Below are 20,518 nucleotides of genomic sequence, written 5' to 3'. Positions count from 1 at the left end.
ACAGGATGAATATTATCTACTCAGTTACATCCGACTGACGCAAGAAACCGTTTATTTTTAGGTGGTGTTTCCTAAAATAGTGATGGAGAGGGAGGGTAACTCAGTGGCGTGACATCCAGCAAGCGGCAAGTCACACCCTGAGAGGTTGTCTTTCCTAAACAGGGTTTCTGTGGTTAGAAAATACTGGATATGGGTTGCCTTATACATTCCCCAATGTGGGTTCTGTGGTTGAAGCACTGGCTGGAGGAAACCTGGGGGGATGTCTGCACACGGACAAGCGTTTCTCAGGATCTGTTTCTGATGTTGCTTGAACGCACTTGACGTTTGAATTTTTGCTTCAGGACCAGGACATGGGGAGGCTGAGACAAGAGAATGCATTTACTACAACGCCAACTGGGAGCTGGAGAAGACGAACCAGAGCGGCGTGGAGCGCTGCGAGGGGGAGAAGGACAAGCGGCTCCACTGCTACGCCTCCTGGAGAAACAACTCGGGGTCCATCGAGCTGGTGAAGAAAGGCTGCTGGTTGGACGACTTCAACTGTTACGACAGGTAATAGCTTAACTTCTTGGTTTTTTTCTGAATACAGGTTTAATTGTTCCTCGAAGTGCAAAGGCTCATGAGGAAAAGAAAGCCCATTCATCCTCTGTAATTACTTCTTTTGCTAATGCAGCTCTCAGAATTGGCACTTATCTGCCTTGACTTTCTAAATAGAAGCTGCAAAAGGCACTTTTAGGGTTTTTTGTTGTGTGGTTTTTTTATTTCTTCCTTAGCAAAGCTTTGATAATTCTGGCATGCATTGAAAAACGTGTCCTGTACCATCAAATGAAGAGCAATATGTTCTTCCAAGAGCATTTGGCGATACAAAGGAAAACTTGGAATCGTTTGGAGCTCTCTAGAAAAGTAAAGATATCTGGGGGTGGTTAGAAGTGGATATATTCTGGTGGTGGTGATGTTGCAAAAAGTTTCGCAGTTCTTCAGCTGAGTTCAGAGACAGACCAGGAGAAAGAGCCGGGCAGCAAAAGCAATATGTGTGTTTGTGTGTCGCTGCCTGTAGTGAGCTGAAAAGGAGCGAGGTTTTGTATTACGAAGGCTTCAACCTCATTAAATAGCTGGGAAAATCAACTAGTCTTTTCTCATTTCCCTTGATGCAATTCTACAGAGTGGAAAAGAATTAGAGCTAAAGAAAATAGCCCTCTGAAGTTTCACAGTTTAAAAGGACAGTGCTCAGTAGCACTGGACTCAGTGTTTTTATTATAAAAAGACCAGTGACTAACCAACCAACCCAAATCCAACCCTTTCAGCAAGGATTAGTAGAACAGAATCATAGAATCACTTGGTTGGAAAAGACCTTTAAGATCATCGAGTCCAACCATAACTTGTCCACCACTAAAATGTGTCCCTAAGCACTTCATCTACCTGTCTTTTAAATACCTCCAGGGTTGGTGACTCCCACTTCCCTGGGCATCCCATTCCAGTCCCTGATAATGCTTTCAGTGACTAAATTTTTCCTAATATCTGCTCTAACCCTCCCCTGGTGCAACTTGAGGCCATTTGCTCTTGTCCCATCACTTGTTACTTGGGAGAAGAGACTGACCGGCACCTCACTACACCCTCCTTTCAGGTAGTTGTAGAGGGCAATGAGGTCTGCCCTCAGCCTCCAAGCTAAACAACCCCAGTTCCCTCAGCCGCTCCTCATAAGACTTAGAGGATATAAAATTCATAGGTTTTCCCTTGGTATAACACCAAAATAGGTTGATCTCACCTTTGCGCAATGCCCAGCTGTCCATCTTTGTAGCTTCTCATTCTGGAAGTTTTAGGACATCAGGTCCTAAGCCATGGGGCTTGAGCTGGGACTAGACTTGCTCCATGGCTGCAGAGTTTTCTCCCATCAGCACTGTGACTACCCCTGCTTTTGTGCCCGTTGTCTCAGCTCATCCTGACTGTGAGTCGTTCCTCATCTTCCTTCTATTTTTAGTGCTTGGGTTACTTTCCCACCGCACCTATTCCCTTGCCAGTTGTGTAGCCGAGCTCTATATATAGTTATATTTTTATTCTTTCCTGATAAATCAATCCTCCTTGGCCCGTTAGTCATCTTAATGCCGATCCTTCTGAGAACAGAAGGTCACTCTAGTTTCCTACTTCCAAGCAGAAGTGTTTACTGTAAACAGATTTCTCCTTTCAGTGCCTGCTCTCATATACAGTGACACTTGTATTGTCACTGAGTGTCTCTGTGTAGGGATGTAGTGGTTCTTAAACTTTGTCATAATATGTTGCTCTGTTATGACGGTAAAAAGTTTCCAGGGCTCCTCACCAGCCTTTTTGCAGCCCCGGGGTTGAGCATCCATTATCCTGCAGCCTGATTCTTCAAAGCTGCGGTTCCAGAGCAAGGCTAAAAAAGTCTTCTGAGAATTAACAAACAGTACCAGTGTTGAAAGCAACATTTGAAATAAAGGTTAGCTTTAATTAAATAAAGGCTGTTTGAATGGAGCCGCCTTTATTTTTTCTTCCCTTGAGTGCCCTCGTCAGTCTTTCAAGCATCCCAAGATGCCAAAAATGGCTAAAAAGATTATTTTTTTTGACTGATGGTGCTGTGTGATGGTTTCTGTCTCTGTCTTTGGATGCTGAGCTCATGGGTGCATCCTTGGGAGATGCACCTGTACCTGTATCTGCACAAGTGTCCCCTGGATGCAGGGCTGCTGGGCTGTGGCTCCTCAGAGCACCAAGTGTTGCCTATTTATCCCTGAAAGGTGAAAAATTCAGAAGCACAAGGGTTGGGACATTGAGGGTGATGGCTCCTTACGCTGTTCTTTATCTTAAGGAAACAAGAACGTGGCAGATGTACATTTAAGGCTATAGAGGAAAAAGGTAGTGTTTAAAAAATGGACTTGTGTGCACTTCCTTTATTTACACAGCCCCACTGGAGAGGTTGTGGTCATGTTCCCTTGGAGAGCACGTGAACCTCTATGAAATGTGCCCTCGCTGCCATCGAAAAATGTGTCGTTCTCTCCCACCATCTCATTTGTAATATTTGCTAAGTATAACATGTCATATGTACCTGGATGGCTGCCCTGAGCGCACACCAACTCAAAGACAGGGATAATGAATTGCAGATGCGGAGCAGGCTGTTTTCGCTCATTAGCTTGATTTCTTAACCAACAGATTTAGCAAAGGATGTGTTTTCTATTGAAGACTCCAATACTGATGCTGTTAAATCCAAACGGCTCGTTATCTGATTTTGGGAAAAAAGCATCTGGAAACATGGCTTGACTTGTTGAAACATCTTTGTTCATTTGAATAAGTCAAATAGCTGCCTTTTTCCTTTGAAGTTTAAAAAATAAAAGCCTGAAAAAACAAACCAAGTGCTTCCCAGCTGAGACCTTGCATAAGACTTTTTGGCTAAAGCCACTTTTTTTTTTTTCCCCCCAAAAAGGAGTAAAGCACTGAAAAATACCCTGAGTTCTGACTGAAGAGAGCCCTTTCCGTTCTTCTCGTGGCAGCATGTCAGCGATACCACAGAAAGGGAGGCTTGGCACGGGTTCATAAATGAGTAATAATGTCAAACACATATGATTGTTTTGCTGCTTCCTCCGAGTGGTCGAAGGAAGGAAGTTATACATATAATTTAGCTGGGCTTCAGGAAATAGTTTGATACAGTTCTCTGTGGAGAGCAGCTTTGCAACCCTCATAACTAAAAGCAGAGGGTAAGGTAGCAAAAGGTGGCAGGGAAGGGAAGCGAGCATTTAAGGAAGAGAAAGAAATGACTGCTAGAGCACTGCAAAAATCACTGCAGGTCTCTTTTGGCATTGATCTGTGGGAGAGGGAGGATGTGTGGAAGTGGAGTTGGTCTGATCCGGGGAAGTCTCCTAAGGCCTTGTGCAGCGAGGAAGGAAACCTCAGTGTGAGAAGACTGAAGTGCTACCTGGATGACAGGCAAATACAAAATATCGAGAGCTGCAACTTGATTTTCTTAAAGGCTTTTGTGCAGGAATAAGTATTTTTTTAAAGGAGAAGGAGATGGCACGTGGAAATTAAACTGTAAAAAAAATCCAAACCCAAAACCTGTCTCCTGCTTGCACCAGGGCTGCTGCTGCTGCTGGTATCTGGGGTGTAGAGTCAGTGATGCTCAAGGCTGCGAGAGCAGTTGTAGCTCAGCCCTCATCATGCGTGCTTCATGGCACGATCTTTAATTGCATGATCAAATCCTCCTCTCCCCTGACAGGATATATACAGGCTGCAGGAAAGGCGCTGTTCAGGGAACGAGGCATCTCTCCATCGTTTTTCTGCTGCTCATTCAGTCAGCGGCAGCGGCTGTTATTTATTACTTGCCATCTAATGCCTTTGGTACATATGGAAGCATTTGTTTCCTTTACGGTCTTTTCAAGGGTCTCTGCTGTCCACTGGGGTATTTGAGTGCCAAGTTGTTTTCTGAAAGCGGAGGCTGTTGATCTATGCAGTTGCAGCAGGAGAAGGCACACAGAGAAGACAATCTGGGGCAAGTTGGCTCCCAAAGAGAAGAGGCAGGAGTTGTCTGACGTTGTTTTTCCTCTTCTCTTCATTGCCGTGTCTGTCCCTCCCTGATGCAGGCAGGAGTGCGTAGCCACGGAAGAAAACCCGCAAGTGTTTTTCTGCTGCTGCGAGGGCAACTATTGCAACGAGAAGTTTACCCATTTGCCTGAAGTCACCGGCCCAGAAGGTGAGTGACCAGTGTGGATGGGGAGTAGGGGTCTTTTCCTCTAGACCCAGTTTGTGATGGCTTTGGGCTTTGGGCCACTGGACAAAAAACACATCCACTAGGACACAAAGTACCATTTTGGTTACAAAGTCCAGAAATCCTGTTGCTGGGGTTCTTTAAGAATACTTGTTTAATGTTGTTTTACGCTGTGGGTAAAGTGTGTTGTACCAACACCTCAGTACCATCAGCAAGGATTAGGTTTTCTTTATGGTCGACCTTCACAGTGGGATCTTACGAAACAAAATCCCGCACAAGGAGAAAAGGGCAGAGTGATTTATACAGCATAGATCAAGACTCGAACTTTTAAAAGGTATTTGGCACCTTCTTCATTAATTTTCATAGGTCTCCAAATACCTTGAGCATCTGGGATTTTTGCATCCTATTGCCATTTTGTTGGTCTGGGGATTGAAAAAGAACAGGTCTGTGTGTCACCTTTCAGAGTTTGTGGATATATTTCAAGGAAGAAAAGTAATAGCAGGTCCTTCTTCAGAGGCTAATAGAAAAATGATGATTCTTTTAGCTGTAGGCTTGCTCAAGTATTATTCAATAAAAATATTAGAGCAGGTGGATCTTTTCCTTAGGATGATTTCTTTTGCTCTCAACCTGCATTTACTGAGATGTTCCAGTAGACCATTATCAGATTTTCCTGGGCTTTCCTGTTAGGTTTTTAATTGTTTACAAGGGTTTTATTATCTCCTGTTATTAATGTACCCGTAGCAACCTAGTGGCAAATATTCTTTCTCTCACCGTTTTTTGTTTAATTTGGCAAGTCTTGCTATTTTTTCCTTCCCTGTCTCCAACATAGCAACATGGCTCCATTTAGTATTCCCATTGTTTGTGTCTCAACTGCACTGATGTAATTTGGAGCAAGAGCTACTGTGGGAATAGTGCATTTGATTGTGGCTCTGGCAGCGTTTTACTAAAAGCTGACATCTTGTCAATCACTGTAAAAGGCAAAGCAACGCTGCGAGGGATTTCGTGCTCGCTTAATACATTTGGAGGAGTTAAGAGGAGGAAATTTTCTACTTTTACATATCCCAATAAGAAATGCCCATCTTAAATAAAGGTCAGATTGGGGCTTGGCTTGCTAAGTGTGGTTTGGGCCATTGTAACCATATTAGGAACAGCCATATGAAAAAGAGCAAACCGCAGAGCCTCGTGAATACTGTTGGATGTGATGGGACAATACCACTAATCATTGTCAGCTTTGGAGCAGAAGCAAGGATGGGGTTTGGTTGCATCTGGACAGTGCTGTCGCATGCCTGAAGGGTCCTTTCCCTCATTTACTCTGCCCTTTTTCTGCAGTCATATACGAGCCGCCGCCACCAACGCCCTCCCTGCTCAACATCCTGGTGTACTCGCTGCTCGCCATCGCTGTCCTCTCCATGGCCATCCTCTTGGCCTTCTGGATGTATCGGCACCGCAAGCCTCCCTACGGGCACGTCGACATTAATGAGGTGAGGGAGAAACCACAAGCTTTTCCACGTCTGCACCTTGCAAAAGGCATGGAGGCTGCTCAGTGTCTGTTCACATCTGGTTTTGCTTCATGTTTTTCAGGTGGCCCAACTTGTCTCCTTCTCTGTCTTTTTGAAGCTGATGGTACAGTTGGCTTCCATGGCAGTAATAGCATCCCCTGGGAAGCTGGTGGGTTTGGACAGGGTTATCACCACGTCCAAGATCCCTATGGGATGGAGTTACACAGACCAGCTTGGTGGCCATCCTTCCCCCCAAACACTCAAAGCCCTTGCCTGGTTTCAGCCAGCTTTGGAGAGCAGCAGAGATTGAAAGAGATGATAAAGCTCCTACCGGCTTTATGGAGTGAGGGGAGATGCTTTCCCTGTTGAAGCTGTTTTTACGGGCCATTCAGAGAAGGCATGCAGGTCATCCTCATGGCCCAAAGCTATTGGGAACTGGTCATTGCTGCCTCTGCTGTGCCTTCAGGTTTCTTTTGAAGAGATGAGCAGCTACCTTTCCCTCCCTTCTCTGTCCATACTGTGAACCTTTCCCATCTGAAAGCAAATAGGACAGAGCTCCAAACCCATGCATCCTGCAGGGTTGCGTTGTTCTCCTGGACAAACACAGAGTTTAAGCAGATAGGATCTTTATGGTGCTGACAGACCTGTTTACTGCCTGTTGCTCAGGTCATGTGAAACATGCCTAATGAAGTGCAAAGTGGTGGGAGGTTTTAGGGGTAGTTTGCTGTTAGGTCACAAAGATCAAAAAGTTCCTACTTTTGGCAGGAGGTAGCCTTGAGGTCATCGGTGTTTTACAGCCCAAAATAGCTCTTGCTTTGAAAACATAGGTGAATTCAGGTTTTGCCAGAGGATGGCAGGCAGTAGTTCAATGCACAAAGTGACTCTTGGACCGTAGGTTGTTATATATGTTCTGTACAAATACCTTGCAAAGGAAGACAGGGAATTTCAGGCTGCTCTTGCTGCAAACAGTACATCTAAATAATTTGTATTAAATAAAAATGCCACTTCTTTACACCTCTTTCCCCACATGCAGTCTCTCTATCCCTCTCCTCCCTTCATTTTAGAGTCTGGCTTCAGCTTGTGGCAATGTTTTTCTCTCATGCAGGACCCTGGCCCACCACCCCCTTCCCCCCTGGTTGGCCTAAAGCCTCTGCAGCTCTTGGAGATCAAGGCCAGGGGACGCTTTGGCTGCGTGTGGAAGGCTCAGCTGATGAACGACTACGTAGCAGTGAAAATCTTCCCTATTCAGGTGAGAAGAGCATTGCATTACGTTCTCACTCGTCCGGCTTCCACACTGGTGCTGAATTGCTCCGGGTGCCTATGGAGGGGTTTTTAAGACCATAACAAAGATGCATTTGGACTTTTCTGCTGGGGGGAAAAATTCAAGGACCCTCCCTTCCTACAATTTTCCCTGTGTTATCTCATTACCAAATGCTTTCTGCAGTAGTAGTTGTTGCAAGAAGGGCAAAAATAAGCTTATTTTGAAATCTACAGGGTATTTTAACTTTGCTGCAAACATCTGTGTCATTAAAGTCCAGTGAGGTGGCGTGCATCTGCAGTGCCCCAAAGTGCACACAAAGGACCAAAGCCCTGGCTTTGTGTGTCCCACCTAGGTAGATGATAAATCTGGACCCGAACCCAGCAGTTTACAGCTTACAGAGGCGCAGCGAAAGCTAATTGCACCGCAGTGTTTCTGTCAGCTCACGTCTTCCGCTCTAGGAAACCTTTGAACGCTCCTGGCTTGACTCTCTAGGAACTGCAGATGGAAAGAGAACAGCAATCAGAAGTCAAATGAAAGGAGCAGTACTGAAACATCTTTGTGCTCTGCCACTATCTCTTTTCTACGTTAATTTTTCGCCCCGTATTTGTTGTCATAGCATTGCTAAAGGAGATTTGCACATCTTCTGTCCAAGCCAGCTGTGACCTACTAGTAAATATTCAATCGAGGCTAGATTAGATTTTGCAATCGTAATAGTTACAACTACGATGCAGAGCTGGGTGCTGTATGCACAGGCTTTATTCTTGCAAGCATCCTTAGGAAATCTTGACAAACCTTATTTCTTAGTGAGGTTGGGTTTGGATTCCTCCTTTCACCCCACACATGTGCTTTAGGAATAGCTGAGGGTAATTTTGGAGAAGGGAGACTGAGAACAGCAACTTCCAGTCTTTCTCTAGCATCTACCCTTTAGGAAAACAGCCCATTTGGAGGGGATCCATCATATATGAAGACTGGAGGATGATTTTAAGGGGAACGTTAGCAGCTCTGACTGAGCTGAAGGAGCTGTTTGCTTTGAAGGGAAACCTGATCTTTGATGGTGTATTTCTCCCTGCTTTAGGATAAGCAATCTTGGCAGAGCGAGAGGGAGATTTTCAATACTCCTGGCATGAAGCATGAAAACCTTTTGCAGTTTATCGCAGCAGAGAAAAGAGGGACAAACCTGGAGACAGAGCTCTGGCTGATCACAGCTTTCCACGACAAGGTAACATATTGTTGCATGTACATTTGGGGAAGGCAGAGAGGTGGTTGGTTGTGAAGCAGCAGGATTTGGGGTCTAATATTCTCTTAGGAGCTCCCCTTTAACGTGTCCAGTCTGTCCCTGGTGAGCCATGGCTCAGTGGTAGCAGAGAAGTGCTCCTGCTCCCCTTCCTTTAGCTTTCAACGCTTTCCTACACAAACATAGGATTAATAAAGGTGGGACGTGGGGATAGAGAGAAGCACAAAAGGCCACAGCGTACGTAGGTGGTGGTCACCATCTCTTAACGTGTGTAGATGAGCACGAGGGAGCCGGGTGTTGCAGATCGGTGTGGTCCCAACTCGCCCCTTGCAGATGGGCTCTGTGTTTGCTTTTGAAGCTCGGGTCATCTCTCCCATTTCATGGATTGCTTTAGTTATCGAACATGACTAACACTTAAAATAAAACAAACACACACAGATCCGGGGTTGAGCCAGCAGCGTTATCCCTCAGTTTAATCCAAGGTCTACTGAGTCAATCATTGCCACAACCAGCTGATGCCATGCATCGTCTTCTTGCATGGAAGGCTTTCCCCTTTCTTAGGTTAGATGAATTGCTCTGTTTTGAGATGATTTTGTCCCTTCCTTACCTCCCTCCCCTTCTCTGGCAGATTAGTAGACTCCTTTTGGACATTCAGGTAGTTTCTGTGCTTTCAAAGCCTGAGCACTCACGAACACTTCTGGGTTTTGTTTCTTTTTTCTTGTTTTCACTGCTGATTTTTCCTCCCCAACTGTTAAATCAAGATTCAGATTTCTCAAGCACTCATTAAAAACCAGTCTCTAAACCGATGACTTGGCACATCTGTCACATAGCAGGGTCTGTGGTTAAGAACATACGATGTCCTGTTTCGCAGGGCTCTCTGACGGATTACCTGAAGGGCAATATTATCAGCTGGAATGAACTCTGCCACGTTGCAGAAACGATGGCCCGTGGCTTGTCCTACCTACATGAAGATGTCCCTTGGTGCAAAGGTGAAGGACACAAACCTGCTATAGCACACAGGTACGGCCTCTTTCGTTGACGCCATTCGAGTGCTGTCTTCAAATGTTCACAGCCTCTTTGAAGTGATGCTGTTGAATGGAGGAGAGGAGATTGCGCTTTTCGGAAGTAAATGCCTTTTAACCCAACAGATCCTATGCTAAGACAGGAATTTCTTTCACCCACATATGAAATGGCAAAGGGCAAGGAAGCATCTTGTCTGTGAAACAGTCAGTATGGTTGGTGGTGGTTTATGGCAAATATCTGAAGGGTAGGTGCTTCCCTCTTCCATCAACTCTTCTCGTGACATGTAGTGGGAAGGGAAATCTGGTTGCTGCAGAACTGCTCTTTGAAAGGACTGTGCTTGACAAATCACATTATAGTCCATGTATTTCTATGGCCGTAGCAAGATTTAAACCCTATTTTTCCTAAGTGTTTCTGGACCAGTAACTCCACTGTGTATCTTCCCACAGAACTTTTGCTCAGTAGGTAAGGAGAAACTGTAGAAATGCAGAAAATGGCTGCTAATTTTCACTGTGGTTTTATAGTGCCAGGGTGCTTGCAAGAGACACCAGAGCAGGCACCAAGGTCCCTGGGAGACCCCTTGGCACGTGCTCCAACCCACCTGGGTGGCAGCACGAATGCAGAAAGCGGTGCGTTAAACCATCCTCATTGCCACAGTCCTTGTTTTAGCCCTTCTCCGCAGTCCTGGACTAAAGCATCTCTACCGAGTGGTTTGCTGGTGGCAGGGCAGGAGGGGGGAGTTTTCCAGAAGGGATTTACGCCGTAATCCGCAGCCGTGCTCCCCCGCCACCCACCGCCTTTCATCTAGGAGGGACTTAAACCCCGCGTCCAGCTGCAGCAATTTCTACTCGATGGAGCGGGGCCGTCTTCGTGTACACCAAGATAATCCCTGTTTTTGCAAGGGTGTCCCTGCCCCCCAAAACCAACTCCCCCCTCCCCAACCTGAAGGTTTCTGAGAGCTGTTGAAAGAGCCTGCAGCTGCCTTTGTGCTGTTCCTGGAGCTGACCCCTGTGTCCCTGACATTTGTCCCCCTGGAATAAAGGCAGTGGTTTATACATGGAAATTCCTGAGGGTGGGGAACGGAGAAAGGCTATAGAAAGGCTTTAAAGCAACAGATCGTGCTCATTAGTGTCCCCATCCATTTAGCAAATGATAAAAGATGGGGAATGCACCATTTGTGTGAATTTAGCACATACCTAAGGAAGAGGGATTTCAGGACACAGGGGATTTCCCTTGGATTACTCTGCTCCTTATTTTTCTTCTAAAAGAAAACACTAAATAAATGTTAAATTTAGGGGGGGAAGGTGTGTTTTTGAATGGCCTCACACAATGCATGTAAAGATGCCAGAAGTGCCAGGTGGGACACCCCGAGTCGCTGCTGGGCAGGGGTTCAGCCAAATCCTCACCCGCCCCACTACTACCAGGAGGATTCAGGCTCTGAGATCACTTCTTGGTGCGAAAGTGCCCCCATGTGGAAGCTGAAAATAAAATCTCCAGTGCCTGAATCAAGTTAATGCAGCTGCTGCTCATAGTCCGCTCACTCTCTTAGTCTCTAGGTTGAAGCATTACGTGGAAAAGGGTATTTTTCTCCTTTTCAGGCCACTTTCCCTTAGCAGTGACCATTTTAGGATGGTCTAAGGAGTGTGGTGTTAGTGGGAATTCTGTTTGGTGTGGCTTGGATTGGGTCTTTCTCCCTGTCCTGGATATGCTGGTGTTGCAGCTCCTGCTTGCCTGGTTCAAGGTGGTTTGTGGAAGGAAGGAAAGCATGGAAAAATGGGAAAATGTATGGAAATAGGGGGAAAAAGGAAGCACAAGGGGAAATCCTTGACCACGTATCAAGATGTAGTAGTTAACCGTTGTGTGCCCAAGGGCAGTGCAGGTGAACACCACCACCAAACGCCCATGCAATAATCCTGGTTTACATCTCGCTCTCCTTTGGAAATGTATCGTTCAGGCAGACTCTAATAATTTCTGTGTGGTCCCCGTTGAGCCAGTTCTGCAAAAATCTCCTGCACAATCTATACCATCCTGGAGGGCATAATCCCCTAATGCTGACCGAGCAAAGGAGTTTATCTCTGTCATTAGATGGTGGCTGTTTTCTAAGCCTGTGGGGAAACTGCTATAGCATGGAAGCAGTCAGTCTTTAAGATGACAGGTATTGGGTAAATGGTGCTTTTCTGTGTAAGGGAGGGGTACAGATATTTTGCAGGCTCTGCAAAACTGTCCCTAGAAATCTCATGTGTCCCCTTGAGGTGATGGAAACTGGTTTCTGCTGGGCTTCCCGGGTTGTATGATGTTCTACAACTTCACACCCACTTTTTCCCCCACCTTAATCCCTGAGCCAGAAATGCCCATCACGCTGTGTTTAGCTTAGGAAAAATCCTTTCTTCTGATTTTTTTAAGCTCAGAATCAGGGTGGTGCAGGATGATTTTTGCTTGCGGTGCTTTGAGCTGGTGCTCTGGCATCCAAGGCTGCAGTGAGCAGCCCTTGCCTATGGTCCAGCAGTTTCTCTTTTCCCAAAGAATTTTGACAGGTCTCTCTAGTGCGGAACAATTGTATCTGCCCTCATTAATTATTTTGTGCAGGCCTGCAATGTCCTGCAATCAGCAGGGTCACCAAGTGAATTGATGATAGGGAAATTATAATGCTGAGCATACAGGACAATTGCCATCTGCTGTCTAAGGTCTGTAATTTAATTAGATTGCCAAACATCCCTTTTCAGATGAAAATGCAGGAAGCCCAGGGAACACGGCTCAACTGGTTGGGCATCTCAACCCTCCTTCACCTCCGCCTTTTCAGCCCCTGCGGATTTACCTGAGCTGCCCTGAAATGATCCTGCTGCAGCACAAATGTCCCCTTAAAGCCACCTTCAAGCACAGAGCCACCATCTCCACTGCAAATGCTTATAGCTGCCCATCCCAACAGCTCATCCCAGTGTGGGCTCACCCCCTCCCCTCCTTGCTTTCCAACCCTCCCAATTCTCCAGGGAAGATGGGTCCAGCAATTAAAACATCAGTGTAATAGATGACTACGGCAAAAGTCTGTCGAAATGTGTAGTCAGGGTGAACAGAGTCCCACCAGCATCTGCTAATTTCCAGAAAGATCTAATTTTTTGTAGATAGGAGCAAACATCTTTGCCAGGATAAAGAGTAAATTCACCCCCTTAACCTGTCTTCCAGTTGGTTTTGGGAGTGAGAAATGTAAAAAGTGCCCAGAGGTGGGGGTCCACAGCTGGTGCTGAAGCAAGAAATGGTGCATTATAGCACCTGCCCTAATTAAAACACCCCTTTCATATCCTTCCTTGCTTTTATTTTGAGGTTCATTCACTGTAGACTTCAGCTGACTGTGCCAGGTAACCCAGGGCTGCTTGGTTGTGTTTTAGGGACACAGGTGGTGGGGAGCAGCCGACTTTTCCAGCGCTGGCCATGCTGGGCAGCTGAGGAAGGAAGGAATGAGCTGATTTACTGGGGGCTGCCGAGCCGATAGACTCACAATGCGGTGTGTTGCAATGTGATTTAGATGCGTGCAGTAATAAACCCTTCCCAAACTTGCTTCTCACCTTGTCCGTAGGGACTTCAAGAGTAAAAATGTCTTGCTGAAGAACGACTTGACGGCGGTGCTAGCCGATTTCGGGCTAGCTGTACGGTTTGAACCTGGAAAACCTCCAGGGGACACTCACGGACAGGTAATCATTATCTTTAACAATAACATTTTACAAAGTTGAGCTTGCCGTCGCTCCTCGGGAATGGAGGTTAGTTTGTGTAGATGCATTTAATTCTCTTTGAGTTATGTATTTTCCGTAAAAGCTTGTGCTCAGACATGAATTCCTGCAGCTGCTTTGATGTGGGAGAGCGCTCGGACCCTCTGGCCCCATGCAGGTGGAGTCCCCACAGCCCTGGGGGCAGGCGGCTTCTTCCTTCAACACGGGACTTGCTGACTCTTTATTGTCTCTGCATTAAATATTAATACCCCTAAAATTATTCATTTATTTTTTAAGAATTCAGCCGGGCTGGCTGCTTGGGTGACCTTTAGTGACAGCAGACCTTGTGAGCTGGCTCCGCTGCGTAAACAATTTACCACATTTTTATGGCTTCTTAATTTTCTGCCTTGACTTTGCAGTGAGCGGCCCCTCCTTCTGCTTTTGTGCCAGGGCGCAGCGAGACCAGCGGTCCCCTCTGTGTTCCTCTGGGGTTTTCTGATTGCCCCTCTCCAATGTTAGCTCCCTTTTTACTTTTATCTCAGGAGTAAGCACTTTTTTGAGTTAGCTTTCCCCAGCTTTCCTCATTTTTGCCCTCTTTTTAGGGGGCTTTTCCGGTATTTTTTTCACATCCTGCCTTCCCCCTGTCCCCAATGCCTCATGTAACAGCAAGAACAGATGAGAATTTGTTAAAGGAAAATATTAAAGGCATTTTAATTCCCACGTTAAAAAGGGGAGTCTTTTCCTTGCTCTGCTCCCCACTCTCCTACTTTATGGGCTGTAATTCTGCCACATGTGTAACCACAGCCACATGAGGAGCTCGGTATGGCTCTGCCTGGACTAAACACATCAGTACAGGTGCTATAATGAGGTTGAATCTCCTCAAAGAGAGAGGGGATCTTTTCTGAACAGATCACAGCAAGCCAGGGCAGGGTTTGTGCTCCTGTGGATGCAAGAGAGTTGTTTTACCCAGAGCTGTCAAACCAACACCTTTTCCTACCATTTCAGGATATATCAATTTGACTTTTCTCCTTTTAAATATATATTTAATTTTAATATATTTTTTTTTAGTAAAAGGGGATTGAACTTCCAGTGACGATGATAACCGAGCCTGACTTGACCTCAGGGTGTTTTGTGTGTCTCCAAAGGCAGCGTTTTCTCATGCAAGATGCAGTGGGATGCACGGAAGGCAGGATTTCGCCCACATTTAAATTAGACCTGTAGTGCACGCTGAATGAATATCGCACACATAGATAGCCATCCACTTCGGCTTTTTCCTTCAGGTGCCTTATCTGGACTAGAGTGATCTTAATGAGAATTGGTGTCAGAAAAAAACAGCTCCTTTGGCTTGTTTTCTGAGCGAGGTCCAACTTTAGCAGAAGTAGCCTTAAGGCTAATGAAGCTGGCTGTCGCTCATCGCCAGCCCATGGAGGCTGACGGGCCCAACTGGAACATAACTTGAGTTATTTTTTTCTCTGTAGGTGGGAACGAGGAGGTATATGGCTCCCGAAGTGTTAGAGGGAGCAATCAACTTCCAGCGAGACGCCTTCCTGAGGATAGACATGTATGCAATGGGACTGGTGTTGTGGGAGCTCGTCTCCAGGTGTAGAGCAGTTGATGGTAAGGATAAAGATGGTCGCTTCTCTGGGGAGGGCTTTGGTTCAGCTGTCATGGTTTATGCAGGTGCTCTGTCACCCTGTGCCTCTCCCCCACCTGGAGAGGGGGTTCTGGAAGAGGAAAGTCAATTCGCGGGCTGAAATAGAATATTTAAGAAAATAATAACAAATAATAACAATGAAATAATAATAGTAATAATAATTATAATTTTACCTCTGTGCATTATATTATAATATTGTAATATTATAATATACAGATTTATACTCAGCCAATACTGTGTGGGTCAGGATGGTGAACAAGTCCCTTTTGAGATGTCAGCCATGGAAGAGGGAGCAGGAGGGAGAGGAAGAGGCAGAGAAAGAGGAAGAAGGGCCTTCCCAGCAAACTCCCCAATTTATAGTGAATGTGGCATTAATGGTATGAATAGTATTTATTGGTCAGCCTGGGGTCACCTTGGGGTTGACCCCCCTGGGTTTCCATTCCCCTCAGCCTTTGCATCTGTTTATCTCAAGATCTTGAAGACCCTAAGCATTATGGCAACCTGCACAGCAGTATTAGCTGGAACCTAGAGCAAAGTTTTTATCAACTTTGTTCCCATGAAATAGTGTTGCAGTCCTTACAAAATGACAGTTTTCCTCAACAGAAAACTGACTCTGAAATTCTGTCCCACTAAACCAGGACATCAGCATGGTTTACTGGTCCAGAGAATGGGCCTGGCTTTGTTTTAATAAAAAAAATAATTGATGGTGTATTTTTATTAAGCAGCTAACCTGTTTTTCACTTGCTTGTTTTTTAACATCATTCTGTGTAGATAATAACCTCTGTAGTGTTCAAGTGTTTAATCTTTGACTTTTGCTGATCAACCCCTCTCTCCACAGTGGGCTGAGGTGGTTGTTCCACCTATGACTTTGGAGGATCTCGCTCTCTCCTGAATTGATTCAAAAGATTGAACTTTCATGGCGTCCCCTTTCTCAATTTTTTAAATCCTAAAATGGTGCTGCAAAATGGGGCCAATGGGGGTCTTTTCTGTCCAAAATAGGACCTCTCTTTTTGGTGACACACTTGCCATTTGCAGGACCTTGCCCATGGGGACAGAAGTAATTATTTCATTGTCGTAGCTCCAAGGCTGCTTGCTCCAACTTCTTTCTTCTTGTATAGGTGTGGGTGCTCTGGACTGAATATCAAGTTCATAAATTAACAGCACCTCACCTGGACTTCAGATGTTTCTGTTAGTATTACGGTAGGACTGAGTAGCTTCATTGTAATTGGGATGTCTGTATAGGTGTGTGGTAAGGAAAGGCTTTTTCTTCAAAAATTTACTTTCTAAGCAGATAAAATGCTAGAGGAGCAGGGAGGTAGGAGCACAGGGAGGTGAAACAGTGGTACCCAGATGACTCACGCAGGAATAACTCTTCTCTGTTAAGGCCTCCTAAATATCCACTATATTTGCCTGTCACGTCTCTCATCTCCTTCCAACTCTTTTTAGGCAGTAGCTGGCCAAAGTACTCCAAGTGCCATACCCAGCACCATTAAACCAGAGGAAAGGCTTCATTTGGGCTGATGTGGAGTTACTCTGAACCTCATCTGCACTTCTAGCTCAGAAGTGATGCTGTGTAAACAGCAGCTTTGTCTTGGAGATCATCAGTGTAGCTCTTCGTAGTCTTAATTCCTATTAGGAAGAGGAAGGGAAGGTCCTGAGTGTTTCTGTGCCTCCTGTTGAAACTGAAATGAGTGGTTTAGTTTGGTTTAGTGACTGGCATTGTGTCACCAAGAATAACGATAAGCTGTTTTAGTAATTTCAGGTTTTTTGGAGTACCTAAACATCATGTTGTTGGTGTCACAGTTCATGACCAGCTAATGCGGTCAGCTCTTTTATTTTAGCCTGGAAAGGCCCTCTTGAAATATCTTCACTCTGAAAAGAGATCACTCTCTGCTACTGAGAAACCGTGAGTGATGCCACAGAGCACTCTGAGAAACCCCATCAGTTAAGCTGGGCTGCTCTCTGTGAGAGGTCTTCTATGCATTGCCAAAGGTCAAATGATGTTTCAGTAAGCAGAAGTTATTGCTACTGTCCATAGCAGTTGTCTCATTCCTGTGGGCCAGGGCAGTTCCCAGCCATAACTGGTATAATAAAGCCTTCAGAAACCATTCTGCACTCAGGAGCTGGTACTTGGGACAAGTGAGTCTGGCTCCAGTGTGTCAGGTCTGACTCAAACCTAGGAACAAGCCAGATCACAAACAAGAAATTATTATTAAGTGTTGTGTATTCTTGGCCTTGCTAGTCAGTGCCTAAAATGAAATTATGCTCATGCTGAAACCTTTCTCTAGGTTACTGTGTCTTGAATTGCTATGTTAAAATGTCAGGAGAGTTGGCTGATTTGCTTGTTCTGTTAAAATAGATCGTGGTTGAGGTTTCTCTGGAGCTACAGCTCCCTAACCCATGGGGAGGACATGGCTCTGCAGAGGACATTTCTGTACTAACCCACTTCTCCATGTGTGACTTAGGTCCAGTGGATGAATACATGCTGCCTTTCGAAGAAGAAATAGGTCAGCACCCATCCCTTGAGGACCTGCAAGAAGTGGTGGTTCACAAGAAGATGCGCCCCGTGTTCAAGGATCACTGGCTGAAACACCCCGTACGTCCCTCCAGCTTAACGGTGGAAAATGCTTTTTGGAAAGGGTTTGCTCAGCACCTTCGTGCTCCCTTTTCCATTTGTCCCTTGTATTTAGAGAGTAACCCAGCTGGTTAAAGTCAGCCAGTGCTGAACGTGGAGTGTGTGGTTGTTTAGTAGGACTTGTGTAACCTGATGAAAGAATGGAAAATTAAGTCCCTTTCATTAAGAAAAACAAAACAATCCATATCAGGAGAGACATGTTCCTCATCAGCTCGATGGCATGCAAGATTTGAACAATTTTTTTGAGGAAAATTTATTTAGATGTGAAGGCAAGCAGCAGGTAAAATGCAGCGTGAGTTTCCCAGAGGTAGATCGTTTCAGACTCGCATTTTTAATAGAAGAGGTGATCTTTTTTTTCAGTCTGTGGAACTGAGCAGATGATTGAGTCTCACGGGCCTTCAGTAAGAAGCTGAGTACCTCTGTTTTGACCACACTGCCACGGTTTTGGGTAGATTCAGGTGTACCAACTCATTGCCTAGAAGTCAAGGAGAGCCGTGGGTTGCAGATAAAGATGATTGTTCCAGTTGCTGGGTGAGCGAGGTTCAAGTAAGCGCTGTGCTCTTCCAGCAGTGTTGAATTTGCTTATTTTGTTTACAGAAGTGATTGCAAACAATGCAATAGCTTTGTAGTAACTGATGTGGGACTGCCAGCTCTCATGGTTTTATCATGGAAATCATAATATTTGATGTCTTGTCTTTTAACCTGTAAACTGCTGAATCTTGTGATGTACTTTGATATTTTTAAAAAAGTAGTTTTTCAGGCTATGAAAAAAAAGCTGGATGAGACCAAGCTCTACAGCCTTAAAAAAACCCTGAAAAGACCCATTTAAAGTAATTTTTAAAGCTAATCTCATGATAATTTGAATACTGTGGAGAAAATATTCTCAGTTTTTCCTTACGGCATTAAGCTGTGTTAAGTGGACCTCCCTGTCTGCTGCAAGGACGGTCCCTGGAGCAGAATTTTGTTGCTGAAGGCGCTTTCTCCCCAATTCTCATCCACAGGGCTTGGCGCAGCTCTGCGTGACCATCGAAGAGTGCTGGGACCACGACGCGGAGGCTCGGCTCTCGGCGGGCTGTGTCGAGGAGCGCATTGCGCAGATCCGCAAATCCGTCAACGGCACTACCTCGGACTGCCTGGTCTCCATTGTGACGTCCGTCACCAACGTGGACTTGCCACCCAAAGAGTCGAGTATCTAAGTCCTGGTTTGCTTTTGTCTTTCCAGACTCAGTGGATTAAAAAGAAAAAAAAAAGAAAAGAAAAAAAAAGAAAGAAAAAAGTTTAAAAAAAAACCCACAAAAAAAACAAAAACACAAAAATCCAACAAACACATGAATGCAGCTGCTATTTTATCTTGACTTTTTATTATTATTGTTATTATTATTATTATTATTTTTTTGGATTGGATCAATTTTACCAGCACATTGCTCTACTGTATTAAAAAAAAATGGACATTTCAGCAAGCATTCAGGTGCCGACTAATGAATGCAGAAAAGGTGCAGGTACCTCAGAACCTCAACAAACTCACTTCAGTTGTTTTTATTTTATTCAGTTTTCTGGGTTTCTCTTTATCGGTCTGTCTTCTGAGCGGAGCATCTGTGACATAAAGGAAAACCACCTACCATCGTAGAAAACGCAATGCTGCAAACTGTGGAGGAAACTTAAGACTGTTATATAAAGAATACACCTTCCTCAAAAGGAAATTTTTTTTTCCCCATTTTGTTTTGGTTTTGGGTTCAGTTTCTTTTTTTTTTGTCGTCGTTGTTGTTGTTTTGGAAGTGAGCTTCAAAAAAAAACAGCAGATGTGTCTTTTACGGATCTAACGGGTGTCATTGTAACATGGAAAAAAAAAGTAACTGGGCAGAGAATGTTAATTCTTGATGGTAGAAGTGAAGGGGGGAGCGTAGAATAGGGGTGGGGAGAGCGACGTTGGACTTGGCAGCATTTGGGGAAACATCATTTGCTATGGAGCTACTTCTCAGGTAACCATTAGAGGAGGGGAAGGACATTTTTGGGCAGAGTATTAACAGCTGCAGCGTATGGAGAAAGCTGAGTCAGAGAGCCAGTGGTTGTGAGGAAGGTGCTCATCTTTCTTCCTCCAGTATCTTGGGCTCAGGTGGTAAAAGAACAGAGCAAGATCTATAATTCCCTTTTATTTTTTGACTCCAAAAAGTAATGGGAAGGCTGCTTTTAAGAAGTTTAATTGGAAGACTTGGGAAAGTGTGTTTTTGGTAAAATACTGGAAGATAGGAAAAGTTTTGTATCTTACTTTAAGTACGAGTCAGTTCAGGAAAATGAGCCTTGGGGTTGGTTATGTGTCAGCCCAAGCAGATGGTGAAGAGAGGCAGAGTGTGAAAACTGGCTCTATGATTTATTTTTTTCCTTATTAATTTGGTGATGGGGAGGGTGGAAAAACCTGAACCGGTGGCAGATGGCTCCTGTAGCATCCGAAAAGCCCTGCCCAGCTGTGGGGTGTGGAGGCACCGCAGCAGTGACCATTGCAGCAGCGACCATCGCAGCATCTCCCACTGGTTTCTTTGACGCTGCTTTCTCCTTACTCTGTGACGAAACTTCTTTTTTGTCTTAAAGTGGTGCATATTCTAAAATACCGTTACTCTTATTATGCCATAAGCTCGCTCTAGTCAGTGAATGTTCCTAATGCTGCTGATTCAACATTGAAATATTTTTTTAATTTGCAAAACATGCAATGTTTAAAAAAAAGAGAAAAAAAAGCTAAAAAAAAAATACCACAAAACATAACACACACACACAAACACACACACACACACACACACACACGTTACGTGGC

The 20,518-nt window shown here is 44.9% G+C and overlaps 1 protein-coding gene across 1 annotated transcript; it reads left to right on the top strand.

The window, feature by feature from the left end:
* Nucleotides 1-341: 341 nt before the first annotated feature.
* ACVR2B (activin A receptor, type IIB) lies at nt 342-19,014 on the top strand (the record flags this gene model as incomplete). Its single annotated transcript, XM_010180048.1, has 10 exons — nt 342-549; nt 4,584-4,693; nt 6,038-6,189; nt 7,313-7,456; nt 8,544-8,687; nt 9,574-9,722; nt 13,294-13,408; nt 14,902-15,040; nt 17,543-17,673; nt 18,714-19,014. Coding segments are annotated over 10 exons (1,487 nt in total), but the record flags the coding sequence as incomplete, so codon positions are not given.
* Nucleotides 19,015-20,518: the final 1,504 nt, after the last annotated feature.

The sequence above is a fragment of the Mesitornis unicolor genome, unplaced genomic scaffold (genome assembly GCF_000695765.1).
Source record: "Mesitornis unicolor isolate BGI_N332 unplaced genomic scaffold, ASM69576v1 scaffold19282, whole genome shotgun sequence".
Classification (NCBI taxonomy): domain Eukaryota; kingdom Metazoa; phylum Chordata; class Aves; order Mesitornithiformes; family Mesitornithidae; genus Mesitornis; species Mesitornis unicolor.
Note: the sequence above shows the minus strand (reverse complement) of the source record. Positions and strands in the feature narration are given on the sequence as shown.